General features: G+C 34.9%; 1 protein-coding gene across 2 annotated transcripts; it reads left to right on the forward strand.

The window, feature by feature from the left end:
• Positions 1-269: 269 nt before the first annotated feature.
• On the forward strand, positions 270-14732 carry LOC128231590 (uncharacterized). Of its 2 annotated transcripts, XM_052944608.1 has the most exons (17): positions 270-816; positions 3002-3134; positions 3450-3660; positions 4515-4702; positions 5080-5161; positions 5780-5851; positions 6219-6325; positions 6426-6516; positions 6712-6792; positions 7168-7302; positions 8348-8444; positions 8613-8695; positions 9008-9184; positions 9404-9505; positions 9615-9717; positions 13862-13971; positions 14118-14732. In XM_052944608.1, the coding sequence occupies exons 1-17, from the start codon at positions 666-668 to the stop codon at positions 14121-14123; spliced, it is 1929 nt and encodes a 642-aa protein (XP_052800568.1). In that variant the 5' UTR covers positions 270-665; the 3' UTR covers positions 14124-14732. The 2 variants fall into 2 exon arrangements, 1 of the variants encoding a protein (XP_052800568.1); XR_008260389.1 differs by lacking the exons at positions 270-816; positions 3002-3134; positions 3450-3660; ... (10 more) ...; positions 9404-9505; positions 9615-9717 and having other exon boundaries at positions 9877-13971.
• The last annotated feature ends 3112 nt before the right edge of the window (positions 14733-17844 follow it).

Consider the following 17844-nt stretch of genomic DNA (forward strand, 5'->3'; position numbering starts at 1 on the left):
CGGAAACACTTGATAGATATTATTATTCCAATTGTCTTTTATCTCTTTGATCATCAGCTGGACAGTTGCAGTAACTTTGATCAGCGTATTTTATCAGGTTATGACCCTAGATCTGAACTAAGCAAATGATGTATAAATAAATAGAGTTCCTCAAAACTAAGATTTCACATACGTGTCTACAATTGATTTTCTCTTACATGTATCTTATACGCACTTTTATAATGAATGGGTTCAGTAAATTAAACAAATCTTGCCGGTATTGTGAGAGGCCTGTTGTAAGTTTTTCGGTATCGGAAGTAGAGGATTACCTTATATGGAAAATGCTTAAAATAGCACATGACGTATTGCAAAGGTTACGATCTACGCACACTTCTGGAGAAATGACCCGGAAACTGATGCTTTCTGTCACGGAAAGCTCACGAGAGAGATTCGATTCGAATTTCTTGAGATTGAAACTGAGATTTAAGCTTGCTTAGATATCATCGCTGACCAAACTTTAAATCAAAATACTACTCGCGCCTTTTTTTTGAATATAATTGTGACTGAATTAAGTTCCTAGAATTATTTATCGCGTTTTCGCTTGTATTGTGAATCGTCATTTGATTTCGCGACTTTATTTTTAAAAAAACCCAGCAGTATTTGTCTATATTTTCTTTTCTGTCGAGATGCACATCCAGGTCGAGGAGCGTGTGTTTTCTTCCATTGCAGATTCAAGTGGATGTCTTGGTAGTGCGCTTGTGGCAGGTGATTCCAACGTACATCGTATCCAAGCAGCGATTCAAAATTGGTCCACTATTCGATGCCTCCCAGTATCAGGTACACACATTTTTAAAAGGCAAATGGATGTTATTTAAATGATTATGGCGAACTATTTTGCTTCAATATTGCATAAAGATGTTAGTGAATGTATTATGACCCAAATAATCTGCCACAATATTCAACTTATAGTCTCCTTCAGTTTTGCAGACGACATATTTCATCAACCCGAAGACCTTAGCCTTATAGTATCCAATTTGCCCTGGTATATTTGATGGTTATTACTGTAAACACTATGTTATGCACCAGTAAATTGTAACCCCCCCCCCCCCCCCCCCAGGTCCGGGGGAATACCAGGGATAGCCGGTGAAAAGGGCCATGTTTCTACTTTCCAGGTGGCCCCACAGGGCCGGGTGACTGCGGTGTTTTTGTCATAGCGCCAAATTAAGCCGAGATTGGGCTTCATGTAGAGTCTCTGAGGTGCGAGGGCATTTGGCCGGGGTTTAACCATCAGTTCGTTCCCGCAGGGCAGGGATTTTACCCGGGGTTGGCTGGACCGAAAGTCAAAGTCCCGGCTATTCCCCTGACCCTGGGGGCCAAGGTTACAATATTGACTGGTGAATTAGCGTAGCACTATTATCTCAAGGGTATTCTGTGAGGAAAAGTGTGTCCATGCAGTGTTGGCTTTCAACCCAGAACTGCTCGAACCAACTGAGCTTTCCGGACATGAAGGATTTCGTATCCAAACACTCTCTAATTTTCCCCATATTTACATTTAAGGGTGATTCTGGCACTCGGTTCTTTCTTTTCTGACACCAATAAAGACATCCGTGGAGGTAGTGAAAGTACCCAGTGTGGTGGCTGGACACATGAATACCAGAACAATAGCACAGCCCTCTAACCAATTGGCTAGCTGGGCAGCTGGTTTTTACACATGCACACACACACGCATATACACATGCTTCATGCCTTCCACCAATAACCTTTTAGGCTGATCCAGAGATTCTTGCATTTTACTTTTGATATATCCGTATATAAGTAGTCCTGCGAGAAAGAGTGCATCCTGTGTGTGGCTTGAACCCATGATTTGATTGCACTAGCATGGCATTCCAGTGATTAATTTTGTGCAAAGGCTTCTCAAGGCTGTTTCACTGGACCATAAATTTTATTTTTCCCAAATTTTTTTGTCCAATTTCATATTTGCAAATTATGTTGATTTATACAAATTGCAGTGAATTTTATAAAAAAAATCTTGACATGACAAACTTGTTCACAGCATAATGTTTGCATAAAGAAGTGATAACATGTCTATTTACCATTACCCACACACTGTTTACTCCACTCCGCCATTTATTTTGTAGCTTGTTCTTGCTCACACATTTTACACTCCTTGGCCCCAATTAACCTATAAGCTGATTCTGGCATTTTTACCTTTTATTGACACAAGTAAGGAAAACAATTTGGAGGAAATATTGTTTGTTTGAATAATAGCCTTCTTTTGGACTCAAACCCATGGCGGCAGGAACATTAGCACAGTTCTCTAACCTATTGAGCTGGGCTGGTGGTTCTTACCCACACAAGGTACAGATACATGTAGGCCAATATATTGCTAGAAGTAAAAATGTCATATATTGCCTTGTTTCTCAGCCATTTCATCTAAAGGTCCCTGTTAGCTCAAAGTACTTGTTAAAGTGATTGGTGTATACAAAATGTTTTTCTTAAGTTTCTAGTTAAAGACCTTCTTTCTTTTCACTTTTCCTGTTTAAACATCCCACATATCAGTCAAGCTAAACTGAATAAATTTTTTACGTATATGGACAAACAAGAACTCCACACGACCACTTTTTAAACAGTGTATTATGTGAAAAGAAAAGGAAAAATGTTTTTTTATTTAATACCAATTAAATTCCATGCGCCAATCATATCACAAGATATGGTACTGCATATTCCATTCCATATTAATTATTGAATCAAATGTTTCTTGATTGATTTGAACCATCCAATACCAAAATAATATTATTAATACATCAGTCAATTGTAACCACGCCCCCCCCCCCAAGAAATGGTCCTTACCGGGGTTAGGGTTAGCAGTTTGTCCCCACAGGGCTGGGGTTAAACCCGGGATTTGCTGGACCGAGAGTGAAAGTCACCGGTATTCTGGACCCGGGGGGGGGGGGGGCGGGGGTCGTGGTTAAAGAAAACATAAAAACAAAAGCTACCATTGTTCAGTTTACCTCAATTGTAGGAGCCAAGTTTGTGAATGACAAGAAGGGATTTGTGGCAGTTCTGCAGCTTTCATTGAAGAAGGAGTTTTACCCATGTGTCTATATTCATCTTGGCTCCAATGATGTTCAAGCCAGAGAGGATGTGTTTTATAGGTACACATTAAATATGTTTGATTCTATTACGTACGAAGCAGTCTTTTCAATAAGCTTCGTCAAGGTACCAGTTTTTAAAAACTCCCTTTGGCGTACTCTATTTCAATGACACACATTTTGTCTACTAAGTAACAAAACAATTTATGAAATTTTATTTAATCTCCTTTTCCTCAAGTTTTAATGTTATGAAATATGCCTGATTCAAGAAAGTTATGACAAAGTGTTATTACGACTTTATAATGCTTTATTTGAAGAAGTCACTACTTGTTTGCCTTGGCTTTATTAATAGTCTAATAATGTATGTTTATTTCAAAGGAGAGTCACTGAGGTATGTGATAGTATCCACGAGACGAGTCCGGAAACTGAGATTGTTTTATGTTCTATTCTGCCACGAAAAAAGAATGACAGACGAGTATCTTCAACATTAGCGAGAGTCTTCAACAGATGGATCCAGAATGCTAACACCATGCTAATGGACATTTCAGAGGCCATCCCATACATCAGATTCCTTGGATATGGAGCTCAGGTATAAATCAACAAAATAAGTTTATGCAATACAGAAATAAAAGTTGTAGATATTTGGCAAATTTAAGATGATCCTTATTTATATAGACAGGTAGAAATATGTAACTGTAATGCATTTTTATGCCTTTGTGGATATGGGTTGTCATAATGATATTGTTTATTTCATTGGTATACATATATCATTATTATAAGTCACGTGACCTGCCCATGTAAATTTCTCATATTCCCATCATGGGCAATTTCGTACTGTCACACACTGACAGTATCGTTTTGACCGGTTGACATGATACTGTCACATAGCACGCACGTCTTAAAATAGGCATTTTTTGGTTTCCCAAGTCTGAGGTGGTAAGCGCTTATTAAAATGTATTGTGAATCTGGTTACAACCGGTGTTTGCCTTATTTCTAAACAACATTTGCAACAAAATGACAGCTAAAGTAAACAAACAATAATTACAGAATAAATTGATTAAACTTGAAAGTTGTGTTATTGTAAAAATCTTATATATCATGTATATAAATGTAACTGTGTTCGGTATAATAAAATAAATATTGCATGGCTTCCAGTGTGACAGTACATATTGTCAACATTCGGGTAAATACTGTTACCCTCGGCTTCTCCTCGGTAACAGTATTTCCCTCATGTTAACAATATGTACTGTCACACTGGAAGGCATGCAATATTTATATAATATTCACCAACTTTTTCAAAAACAGTATATGAGCAATATCATTATTTTTGTTTCTGTATCTCCGTTAACAAGATAGTATATTGAAAAGCAAAGATGAAGACTTAATATTCCAATGATTGAAAAGTTTGTTAAACCATGCATTCTGTTTTTATATACAATTAAGGAATGTGCTGATGTGTTGGGTCGTGATGGACTTCATCTGAGTCGTGTTGGTGGTAGACATTGTAGTCAGGTGATTGAGGAGGATGTGTATTCCTGGAGTGAAATAGCCTATCAGCAGGATGTACATTGGAATGAAGACATACGCCAACCACATTCAGCAGAGATTGATGCATCAAGCTTTGACCAGTGGTATTTGTTTCAAATATATTACAATTCAGCTGAGTTAATTAGTTTTTTGCCTGTGTAAAATATCCGAATATTGTCATTACCTCAGTGTTGTTTAAGGGTATAAGATGAACATGTCGTGTTGATGAATTAACATGAAATATTTTACAATGATAAGAATTATATTAAATGTTGGCATTGTTCGATACTGTCTCACTTAATTGCTTGTTGTATGATGCAAGGTTAAGTATGACTCTTGTTCGGTTTGTAATATGTTAGTCAGTTAAAAGAAGGATGTCCATTTAATTATAGTTCATATGGTGTTCCTAACTCCCTACGTCTGAGATATTAAAAACAATATTTTCCTGGTGCCTTATTTTTAGCTCTGACTATTTTCAAAGCCTGGCAGCTGCTGTTGAACCAGTCAGTGACCAGAATGTCCAGGCCAGCAAGCAGCCTCTGTACTCGGAAATAGTCCGTTTGGTAAATACAACACTTGCTCTAAATGGATGTCATTTGCTAGATGAATAGTTATAATTTATCAAAAGCATTGAATTCTCTGATAAGATGCTTGTGTTGGTTGGTAGATATAGGATGTTCATTCATAAGTTACCATTAACAGGTAATTCAAACAATTATGAACCTTTTCTAATTTGATATTCGTAACATTTGGTCAGTCATCAAGTTAGTCTTTCGGATGAACAAGCCCGAATTCATGTATAAATGCTTGGCATTTGATTTTTTTAACAAGCCCTGCAGTATAAAACCCAGAAATTGAGGAAGCCAAAACACATTTTACCAGTGCAGGGATGGGGCTTGTGCTAATATATATTTTATCTATTTTGTGTCGAAAGTAAATTAACACTTATTTACTAAGGCAAAAGTGGTCAATGTCAAGTGTTTTAACCTTAGCATGGAAGAATCAAATATGTTGTGTGTTTTTTGCCTTAATTCCTATTTTGTACCACTGTTCTTTTTATTTTGAAAATGCCTCTATTCAGAGGAGATAACAAAGGTTATTCTTAATTATAGTGACTTCATAAAACAGATGAACTGAACTTCATATTATGAGGAAAAGGAACATTTGTTTTATTCTTACAGCCAGCAGCTGAAGTTCCAGATGTTACCTCAGTGCAGCATAATGTGAAGTTACCAAGGCGCAATGTATTGAAGGTCTCTGTTATGTTTGTTTTGTACTTAAAATATATATTATAACATAATTATTTAATAAATATAGGTAATAGTGCAAAAAAAACTTATGTCAATCTGAGATTCCTGTGCTGGTGTTCTTTTTGAAAGCCTGTTAAGCTGTTTCAGATGGGCAATGCAACAATTTTAATAAAATTTAATGAGCATTTACATAACTAAACTTAAATACATTCATTGATGAAAACATTTAAAGCATGTCTGTTTCTTGTCTACCTTTGGTAGGGACAAGGGTTAAACAACCTGAAACATTTCCATATTTTGCTATATTTTTATATATCCTGATTGACTTATACCCAGAAGGTAGCCAACGTTTTTTGTCATTAATATTTAGGTTGATGAATGTGCTAGATCAGCCAGACCATGTAACCACAGATCAAACAAACATCGAAGGGCAAGGCGAAGAAAATTTACGCAACACAGACAGCTGAAAGTTCAAAGGTAAATGAAATATATTTGCTGATGTTAAAGCTTCTGTTTAATTTACTTGTCAAATCAATTAATTGATGTTACAATTATGTTTCCACATGTATATTTGTAGATCTGAGCAGTATAAAGATCACGTTGAAATTCTGTTGACATCTGATGTAACGGTAAAGGTGAAGGCAGACAATGTACATAGCATCTGGATGGTAAGTTACAATATTCCTGTAGTGATGTAGTTTCTTCAAAGAAGATTAAAATCAACATAACTATCAAAGTTAATCCTAATCATTTTCTGAGCCATAACAATGTCCTAGTGTTCTGATGTGTTCTTGAAATAGAGAGAAGAAACACTTTTGATGGTGGTTATGGATAATAAATGCTTTGATATCTTGCATATTTAGTGCCCGAAAGAAGACGCCATTACCACAAAGAAGCGCCTACCTGTCTGCTCTACAATGACTGGAGTTAAGAAGATAAACAAGGTAAGAACATGCTACATGAAATTGCAATTTGTAACAAATTGCAGCATCATTTAAATTAAATACAATTCAGTTTTCCAATAATTTAATAAAAAAAGGGTAGGCAAATGCAAAACCAATGCCTTTGTTAATCTATGAGGATTTCATTCCCAGCTTCATTTAGTAAAACCAGAGTTATAGCCCTTGAGTTTGCATTATTATTATTATCATATTTTTTTTTCTATTTATTTCTAAGAATGTTTTGGTGTATTGCTTTGATGCTTTCTGTTGAAATGTTTTAACGTGCAATATTACGAAAAGTGTCGAAGTGAATTGTAAAAACCTCATTTTATAACTTGAAGCAAGAAATATTGAATGCATTGTGTCCGTTAACTGTAGCAGACATGGTTTGACTGCCCCCTTTGCCCAGTGAAGTGTTCAAGAGAAGATTTCCTACTGGACCATTTCTGTCGACGCCATGTTCCTGGAGGGACCAAATACAAGAAGAACACTGACAATTCTTTCTGTCATCGGGTATGTTAGATATTTACTGAGTAGTACGGTAAACAAGTTTTTTTTATATCAGTGAATGAGTTTTACCTCTTAGTTTATAATTATACATTTTATAATAAATTTTTCATAGTCCTTGGCATCTTCATTTCTTACATGACTACTTTGTAAGTTTTAATAAGTCGGCTATGATTAAATTGGTATATTTTGATCCCCCACCCCCTTTTCGGAAATTTCCCCCTGGCCCCTTAAATTTATTGACTGATATAAAAATGCTCAACACGGGTTTAACCATCTTGCATATTTGTCAGGCATTGGAAACAGCTTAAATTGATACCAGCTGGTGTTGATGTAAACATTTACATGTAAAAAGGGAGGATTGTTACATTGTGTTATGCAATAAGACAGAGCATGAACACATATCCAAATGTGATACAGTCATTTATAAAAAACACACAACCCAAACCACTATTTAAAACAAGAATTTGATGAAAATGTGGCAATAAATTTATATTGGCGTAAGATACATTGGATTGTCTACTTTCTCTATGTGACATTCCCCCCATCCCCAGTGAAAGATATGTTTATAATTGTATATATGCATTAGTTTTGTTTATTTACTGAATCTTAATGCTCATTAGATAATCAATGATTCTTGCTTGTCAATAATTGTCAATTCATTGTAATGTTAATCAAATTTAATTGAATTAATGCCAAAAATGACAGATTAATATGTAATATTCATTATGTGCTTTCTGTCTAATAAAAGAAATTTATCAGTAAAACAAAATGGTTATTTACACTGTTCTGAATTTTAGTCAGTTTTAATGTCAAAACCATACTTTAGTGCAAACAGGGTCCAGGAACTCAAATTATAAATTTATGATATCCTTTCTGAAATGACATTTATCTTGCTCTTTCAGTGAAATAAATTACAATATTACATTGAAAAACAAAACAAGCATCATCTATATATAATGAACTTTCCATTAGGGTAATTTTAATGTTAAAATAATAAAAATGGATATTAATGTTTAATGAAATTATTTTATTACAATTTACGAACAAGAAATCAACGAAGAGCAGCAGAAGTCAGCCAAACTCGAAGAGCACCATTTCAACATCCAGCCTGAACCCTGTAGAAAAAACTTCACCTCCCCATCAAGGTTTAATTTCTTTCTTGGGTACTAAATCAAACATTGTTTATATAATTTTTTCATGTTATTCATGCTTCTTTTTGTCAACACTTACTTATCAACTTAATATCTGTGTAAAAATAAAAGTTATTAAGGCTCAAGTGTACATGAATTCAGAAATTTGTGATTTTCTTACAGATGAATTGGATATCGCAGATCACGCCGATTTCTCCAAATTAAAATTACTTTTATCAAATGATGTTGAGCAAAATCCTGGACCTGTGAGTTATAAAATATGTTAACATGAAAATAACGAAGAGATCAAAATTTATGAAATATAAAGTTACTATTATTAAGTTAAGTGCCAACCTTCATCTTCTGCATGTTATCCTAAAGTTTGTTTATGACATTTAAAAAAATAAAACAGTTTAAACTGGTCTTGCTTTAATGACTAATATTAAGAAACATGCAATATAACAGATTTGTAATAAAAATTTTGCATTTTCTATGGTCTGAATGAAGGTAATAATTCAGAAAAATATTAAATGATTTATTTACCATATAAACAAATTTCTTCTGTTTTTGTTCCCAAGACCTATCACTGTGAATGGAATAATTGTGGATTCATCGGGCTAACAACAACCAGAATGGGACAACACCTGCGACAACATGGACGAGAAGAGGAATGCAAATGGGCGCAATGCAATGGATTTCAGCGAACGAGCTACGAAGACCTGGAGTTACACATTATACACGACCACTTCTTTGATGTATGGTGCAAAAATTTTTTTGTAATGTTTAACTTTTTTGCATGTTTATAACACTAAATAGAAAATTAAAAATGTAATGACAGGGTTTATCAATAGCCATGATGATCTCCTTAACCTACTGAGCAATAAATAATTAGCTGTTTCATTCCCTTGTGTTCATGTATGACACTGTTAGACATCTTTCTGTCAATTTTATTTCCCAAATGATTTTTTATTTAGGACAGAATCACCTTTCCTTCCCTAGATGATTGGCTGGAATATCTCCCAGAAAAAAGAATCGACCCAGAAACCACTGATTTACGCTTCTGTCCAAAACACCTGGTAAGACCTTTTCAATAGTTTCCATATTTGAACTCAATGTGGAAATAAAGGAGTCTTTTTCAGCAATATTTCACTCACAAATATGAGAAATATTCAATGTCTTTTACAGAGAAGCAAGCTGAAGTTGTTACTGTTTGATGAGGACTACCTGGACATGCCGACAAACAAATCATACACAATGAGCGACCACCTGTGTACACTGGATTTTGAAAGTAATCATTATACTAAAAATTTCTTAAATATTGAGAAAAAATTTATTGAAAAAAGACTTTTGTTAGGTGAAGACTGGTCAGATTATAATGGTAAATTTGAGGAAAATGACACTGATTCACTTTTAAGTCCAGATCCAAAAGTCCGCAAGAACAGGCAGTTCCATGGTGGAAAATATCAATTCCACTTTGTCCAAACTTCACGTCCTGAATTAAGTTCAAATTCTCATTCTGGAACTAAGTTAAAGCCTGTAAAAAGAAAAGCTTCCTGTACATTTCCAAATGAATGGTCAAGTATCTTGCTGACAAATTTACGATTCTGTTCTCATGCCATAACTATGCAGAACTTATTTCTGAATTTGATTTTAGACGAAGGAATTGTTGATTGCAAAAAACTAAGTTTTCTTAAGTTAGAATATGACACTGCTCTATTAGCATCAGCCAAAACCTGCACCAAAGGTGTTTTTGTTTGTCATGTATTTAAAATCATTGTAGACAATGCTGAATATCTGTACATCCGCTATGTTGAGTCTGGAGTGTATGCTGGCCTAATGGAACAGAAATATTTGCAAGAAATCAAAGATACATTTCATTACACTGACAATAATATGTTTTTGCATAATACATTAACAGTGGAAGATATACAGAACATGGAATCTGATCATATAAAAGATAAAAAGGAAAAGCCGAATACATATAAGCCCAGCAGCAGACTTAATGATTTCTTTAAGCAAAAATTCATTCCAGGTATTGCTGATACAAGACAAATGAATGACACTGATAATATTAATTGTTTATCCTTTGCAGTATCAATTTTGCCCTTTTCTTCAACCTCAACTGCCAAGTTTATGGATGCTTGTACTGCAGGAAAGGAAGACCGTCTTCAAGCTTTGCTTTTAGATTTTAGGCACTCAAAATTGGAACAGGTTCCTCGAAACTCGAGGGAAATATTTCAGCAGCAATATGAAGGAGAAGAAACCCTTTTAAGTCAGTCAAAGGCATTAAATTGTTTACCAGGTGATGTCAAAAGAAAAACCGAACTATTCAAAGGTGATCCAAAATTTGCATCCAACTTCATAAACAAGAAAAAACCTCAACTCAGAACATCACTTAGATATCTTACTTTCAGTCTCTTTTTGCAGAATGAAATTAATACAATTTTCACTAAGTATAGAACATATTACCCAGATTTAAATGCGGTTCAATGTGAGGTTTTAGAAATTCCTGCACTAGAGAGGCCATCTAAGAAGAGGAAAAGCACAGCCTCTGTGAAGGTGACAAAAGATGTGGAGCCATTGAGTGTTATGCAGGAATCAAAAAAATCTATGTATGAACAATTTTCTATTGATTTAATAGAGGATGGAAAGATATATATTCAGGTAGCTGAGGAAGACACCATGATATGTTGTATGAATGATTATAATGATTCTGGTTCTTTAAGAAAAGAAGTGTATGTTTATACCACTTGGCTAAAGCAAGAATCTGGAGACTACTTCCATTGTACCTGCAGTATATATAGAACTTTATTTGATATAGCTCATAGCCAAACTCTAAATTATTCAAACAGGAATAGCTGCATGCACTGTACATTCCTTAAGTGTATTGTTCTTCCAAATCTACAGATAGATGAAAGGGCTACAGAAACCAAAACCCGTAAATTTGTTCAGGAGGGAAAGCAGTGTGCTGGCAAGGATTTGATTGAATTAAGTGACTTTAATGGTACACGGAAATTTTCAGTTTTGGCAGAAGGAGAGACTAAACCTGTTTTTTTATCACTGAGTCACAACAAGGCCAAAGCAAATTATACTGTGACCTGTCACAATGGCGAGTGTCAATCAAAGAAGGGACACAAACGATATTTAAATAACTTGAATTCTTCCAATCTTTGCAGACATTTATTTGTGCTGAAACATAATCCAGAATCCTGGATTGATTTGCATGAAAGAAATGCCACTAATGAAACTTTTTTAGATGACCAACTACTAGATGATGAAACAAATGATGATGCTGGTGATGGTGATCCTGTTGATACTAATGACAATTTTGATCCTGAAACAGGTCTATGGAAGTATAAGTGTGAGAGCAGCCATCCAGCAGCAGCTAGAGAGAGTGATATGTTGAGGCGTAACATCATCAAACGTGACGGATGGAATGATTTGACCTTGAGTAGGCAGGCTGATGGTTCATTGAAGGGTCCCAATTTCTATCCAGATATGCCAGACAATACATGCTGCTGTGGATCTGGATGGTTGAAGCGAGATGATGATCCAGATTACTCTGAAAACGGGAAATTGATTCCTTTAGGTCGAGTTCTTACAGTTTACACACAGTTTGCGCCTGTGCAGTGTGATGTTTACAAAAGAGTCTGTTACAACCCGATAGACGACAGTCGCTGTGAACTTGCATGGAATGAAGGCCAGAGTGAATCAATTCATGTTTTTAGTAGTAAAACAGCTGCAGGTGACGAAATAGGATGGGAGTTTACATCATCAGTAATGAAAACTGGTTGCACTTTTTCAGCATACTGTCAGATGAAGGATGAACTTTACAGAACTCGTGACCCAAAGGCCAAGTTTATGGATGCAACAGTTTTTTTAAAATGGTGGTTTAGTTGGGCAGCTAATATGAACATTGATTTCAGACAACCATGTGACATTTGTAGGTATGAGCCTAATAGACTGTGCTGTGATGGAACCAGAGTAGGCGTAGGTTTCCGTCATTCAAATTTCACAGAAATAAGTAAACCTGATAGTTCTTTACAGACACAGCAAACATTGCATCGACGGATGGACAGATGTTACCTGAAGAATAAGCCTGGAGTTGAAAAGAGACAGATGATCGCTTATCGTGAAGCATTGGATAATATAGCCCGAACTACAGTTGCAGAATTTGAACCGTTAGATATTCCAGAAAATAATGATAGAATTAATTTACTTATGCAGGCTCTACCTGAGGAGGCTCATCAATCATTCCAGCGATTTACTCGAGGGATGTCAGAATTTGAAAGAGTAGCTTATGCATCTGTCCTTAAGATGTTGGCTACAACAGCATCTGTGACAAGCATTTTGTCACCAGAATATGCACTTTTCTTGCAGGAATTTCTAACTAATGAAAATCTTTCAGATTTTGAGTTTAACAGACAGATGTATGAGATGAGATCATTTGCTCCAGAAATACGGGACTTGATCGCAGAATCGATGTTGAACAATAACAACATTCTACCTGATGACATTAAACTTTTTCTAGTTCATCTTACTAATGAGTCTCTAAACTTACCAGTTTATGCCCCAGAGGATGCTACTTTTCAATTCGGAACATACAACCCTGAGAAGCTGGGCCGGGCTTATTACTTCAATGAACATGGTGTTAAACTGAGGAATGTACGCAAATTTCAGATAGATGAGGACCGAGCAGGCAGAAACAATGACCATGATGATGAAGCTATGGACTTTGAGCGATGCAGAAAGATTTACTCAAAAATACAACAATCAGCACCCGGCACATCTAACTTGTTTCTTTGGTTTTGTCCAGATCACGGTCATTGCTATGGATTCCACATGACAGTGGCTGAAGGCAGAAAAGATCCATCAGCTTCATTATACTCTCATCTAGCCAAACCTCCACAAGCAGTGTTTTATGACTTTGCCTGTAACTTACAGGAATATTGCCTCAACAGAGAGAGTGGGTACTACAAGAATGTTAGATTTTTTCACGATATTTTTCATGGTTATTCACACAAATGCTCTACTTCTTTTAGAAGCTCTCGACTTCAAGGATTTGAAAGTGTGAACTCAGAAATCTGCGAACAGTTCAACAGCTTCATCCAGATTCTGAAGAAATCAGCAAGACAAATGACACAATCTCATTTCTGTTTCTATCTTCAGTTCTTTATTCATGAGTGGAACAGGAGAAAAAGAGTTGCTTACAAGAGGAAAATCAGCACTGCACTAGCTGGGCTTTTATGAAATGTATAACAACTTTGATTTTCAGAGAGCTGTGCATCATAAAATGATCAAATGAACTATGTTTAATTTATATTTCATTCACTTCTTATATATATTTGTTTGACTTTCTCATTTGCGTATACTTTTGACTAGTAATTATCACTGCATCTGCAATTGTTTTCGGTTTCTGCTGTGTTTGTTAGTATGTTTCAGTTTGAGCGAACAGACTCCAACTTTGGCTTCCAGCTTTGCTGTTGAGAAAGGTCAACAAGTTCCACCAGAAGTTCCACCAGAAATACATCACGTCTTTAATGTATGTTAATAATTATTTACATGGTTGTAAACTAAAAGTTCAAAGCATAAATATCTTATATATATAATTACATAAAGAAAAATGTTGATTGTTTATAAAGCTATGAATTAATATGTTTGTTATAGAAATTCATATCCCTCTTTCAGGTTTGAGGCAGATTTTCCACAGCGTCTTCATCCAATCTACTTGTGTCGGCATGTGCAACTACTTAATCTGAAGGCTTGGAGGGAATTGTAGCTCAGTGCTTCATCCTTTATGTGGATAAACAAAAGGGAACCAGAAGGATCGATCTAAAGACATTCTTTTCATAAATCTGTTGGTGTCAAACAATATAATTTTGATTGATCAGTCTTCTTAGTGCCTGTAGTGAACAGTATGTATTGTATTATATGTAGTATAATAATCAATTAAGTGTTGATAAATGTCTTACAATTATCGTATAACCCTTTATATCAAGTTTTGTTATTTAATTGTAGAACAGCAAAAGAAACATTTGTGGATTTTAAAAGATAAGGCAGAGGCTATGTTTACACTGTAAATGTTCAACTGGTGAATTCCATTATTTGTTGCAATATCTAGATTTTGATAATGTAAGGAATGATTTCTGATTAAAGTATTACAATAGGAATCCAATCTCTGTTATGCTTAAAGATGCACTTTTACTCCCAAATTAGATATTCCACAGTTTATATGATTGTTTTTTATATAAAAAAATAAGATTCTTATGAAGGATACAGAGTTGAATTTGAAAGAAGGTTGCAGGAAACATACCGTATTATATCATGCATAGGACGCACTTTTTTACCCCCAATCCTCGTCTTAAAAATTGCCTGCGTCCTTTCTATGCTATTAGAATTTCATCTGTTTTTTTCCAAGTCCATTTCAGGTCGAAAATATCGGACCGGGAGAGAACGCGGTAATAGTAAGTATCTGTACTGCGTTACCGAAGAGAACAACTGACATAGGTAAAATCACGCAAGTTAACACACGCAGAAATATATTGAATGTTTACTTTAAAATGATTTATTGAGAAATAAATTGAAAACAAACATGAGTGTTTGCTTTTTTATAAAAGGGACGCTACTCACAAAAACTCGATGTGAGTCAGCACTTTAACTGGATTGAGTTATAACGGCAACGGAAAATCGGGAAACGAGGTAAATATCAATTAATTGTGTTCATGATTTTAATGTTTCGATATTTTACAAAACATTTGGGTTGTATGTTACTGTTTTAAAAAATTAATAAAGGAATGTGCATAATGCAAAGTAGCATTATTGTCACTATCAAATCTTTTCAAATGTGCGAATGTGTGAAAAACACCCGCTGTCTGTCATTAGAAAAACATCAATAGAACAAACTATTGCGATGGTAATTCCGTATGGTTGTTTGTTCGCACTTAACCCGATGTGCCTTCCGCTGGCAAGGCTAATTACCGACATGCATTAATTATGCCAACATGCTTTAATCCGTGCAGCGACAAGCCTTATCAAAACAATCAATAGTTTTGACAATACACAGTTTTGTTGCGATTGCAACGGTTGCAACGGTTGACTGTCATTAAGAAGGCATGTCGGGACTATTGCAACGGTTGCAACGGTTGCAACGGTTGACTGTCAGTCGGGACTATTACGGCATTTGTATAAGTCTTATAATATGCGTGAATGTTCTCAAAATATCAAGACATATATCATTGTTGTGTATGCTAAATTACGACGATAATTATCGAAATACACAAGACAGTTATCGAAATATGCTTTATATACAATTTTTTGGTTGTCTTTTACTTCAATATATGTTATAAATTCTTTACCAACCTCAATTTTTCGGCTCCGATTTTGACATTTTTCCGCTGCGTCCTATCTTTAATATTAAGGGTTTTTACCCGTTTTCTCAACTATTTTTTTGCCTGCGTCCTATCTATGCTAGCGTCCTATACATGATATAATACGGTAAAGATCATAATCTTTTAGCACTCATAATCTTTTAGCACTCACCAATCATTTAATATTTTTAATTTTAGGAATTAAATACACAGTTACAATATTGTTATCAGGAATCAATATTTTCCATAAATGCATTATTTAGTAAGTAGTTAAAGGTTTATCAGTCGAAATGTATGTTTCATACATGTGTATATTTTGATTTTGAATAAGAGTCACTTGAAAGATTTAGCTAAAAATGTTAGAAGAAGAAACTGAAATTGCCCAATTCTGTACAAATAATTAAGGTCATACATTCGCTTATACACATTTTATCAATGTGGAATGTTAACTTAAATTGTTTCTTAAGTATGATATAACAATCTATATTGCATAAGTAATTGAAGATATTGTTAAATACCACTTGTATGTGTACATGCTGGGTACCCCTTGCACATAATGAAAGCTAGGTATGAATAATATACGATTTTAAAATAATTGCAGTAAAAGACGGCAGTAAACTGAATGGAAGCTGTACACACACTTATAAGTACACATTCACGTGCTGTTTCACAACATCTCATGTAACTACTGAGAACACATGTTTACAGTACATATATTACACTGCTTTATTTGGACTCATTTTATAAAAAAAACCCATTTAATTCCTGTTTTGTTATTATTTGTTATAAATCAAATGCTTGAAGTCATGTTTTATGATCTTATAATAAAATTTTATTACGGGTCTAGTTGTTCGTTGTAGCATTGTTGAGTGAACGTCTCTGATTTTGCCTCATAATTAATGAATTTCACACGAACATGTGTATGGAACCTTCTGTAATGTTTGTGATGTATGAGATTTGCTGTTTGGAGACTTTCAGACGGAATTCTTTCCTTAGAATTAGAATGTACCATTGTTTATTATCGCAATGTCTGTTAACATTGCCAGCAAAGCACAATAGTAGAATATGGAGTCTGCAAAGAAACTGGAGCAAGTAAATGAAATGCTAATTATTACAAACTTTCAGTCGTTTATGGAACAAAATGTAATAAATGCCTCATTGGCCAAAGTCAAAAGCTAATACACAAAAAGGTAAAAGGTAAGCCTGATAGATACTTTTTATTCCTCCATGAAATGAAGAGCAAAACATTGATATATATACTAATAATGACACATATTATGAATTACATTTAACACAATAATATTCAAACAATACGAGTAAACCAAACATGCATATTATGTACACAAGTAGACAAACAGAATAAAATATCAAGTACTCTCGAAAGATAACAAAATTAAGCATTGGTAAGAAATATTTAGATTTAGAGCAGCCCTCTAATCCTAGGTATAATTACACACATGAATGCAAAGCTAGTACGAAAAACGAAATAACTAGGAAAGCAAAGTGTGATTTTACAATATACCTAATTCTGGATCAACTTAATTCAACAAGTTATTGACACAAGCTACATATGATTTTAGCAAGGTACAAATTCTGAAAATTGATATCCCAATGTCCGTTTTGATCAGTCTGGTCCCTCGAGAGATTGTTTTGAAACTTACCATAGGGAGGTAGATCTAGGGTTTCTCGACCCTTAAAGTCACGCAAATCACTTCGATCCGAGTAAACTTCCCGCTTTGTGGTAGATTTGTCATATTTGACTAACTCCTTTTTTATTAAACTAGACCCTCGATCAGATAAAGTAATGGCTGTGGTCATGCTTGAAGGTCAATATAACTTGACCATGACAACATTCGTGACCTTGACCAACTTCCATATTTATGTTAAATATCCCACGTTAAAAAAAAAATCAGACTTCGATCCAAGTGTATATTTTGTACTAACTAAATTCTGCTGGTTGGAAATGTGTTCACCTATAAGGTTTGCACTGTTCAAATATGGCCATTTTGATCTCAAGACTTGTGGACGGACGCACACTCTTGATCCGT

This window comes from Mya arenaria, chromosome 4 (genome assembly GCF_026914265.1).
Source record: "Mya arenaria isolate MELC-2E11 chromosome 4, ASM2691426v1".
Taxonomy (NCBI): domain Eukaryota; kingdom Metazoa; phylum Mollusca; class Bivalvia; order Myida; family Myidae; genus Mya; species Mya arenaria.

Excerpts from the sequence above, each read along its gene's own strand:
- LOC128231590 (XM_052944608.1), top strand. The coding sequence starts at position 666 with ATGCACATCCAGGTCGAGGAGCGTGTGTTTTCTTCCATTGCAGATTCA. Across the intron at positions 3,135-3,449 it reads AGAGAGGATGTGTTTTATAG|GAGAGTCACTGAGGTATGTG; the intron begins GTACACATTAAA and ends TTTATTTCAAAG. Across the intron at positions 4,703-5,079 it reads GCATCAAGCTTTGACCAGTG|CCTGGCAGCTGCTGTTGAAC; the intron begins GTATTTGTTTCA and ends CTATTTTCAAAG.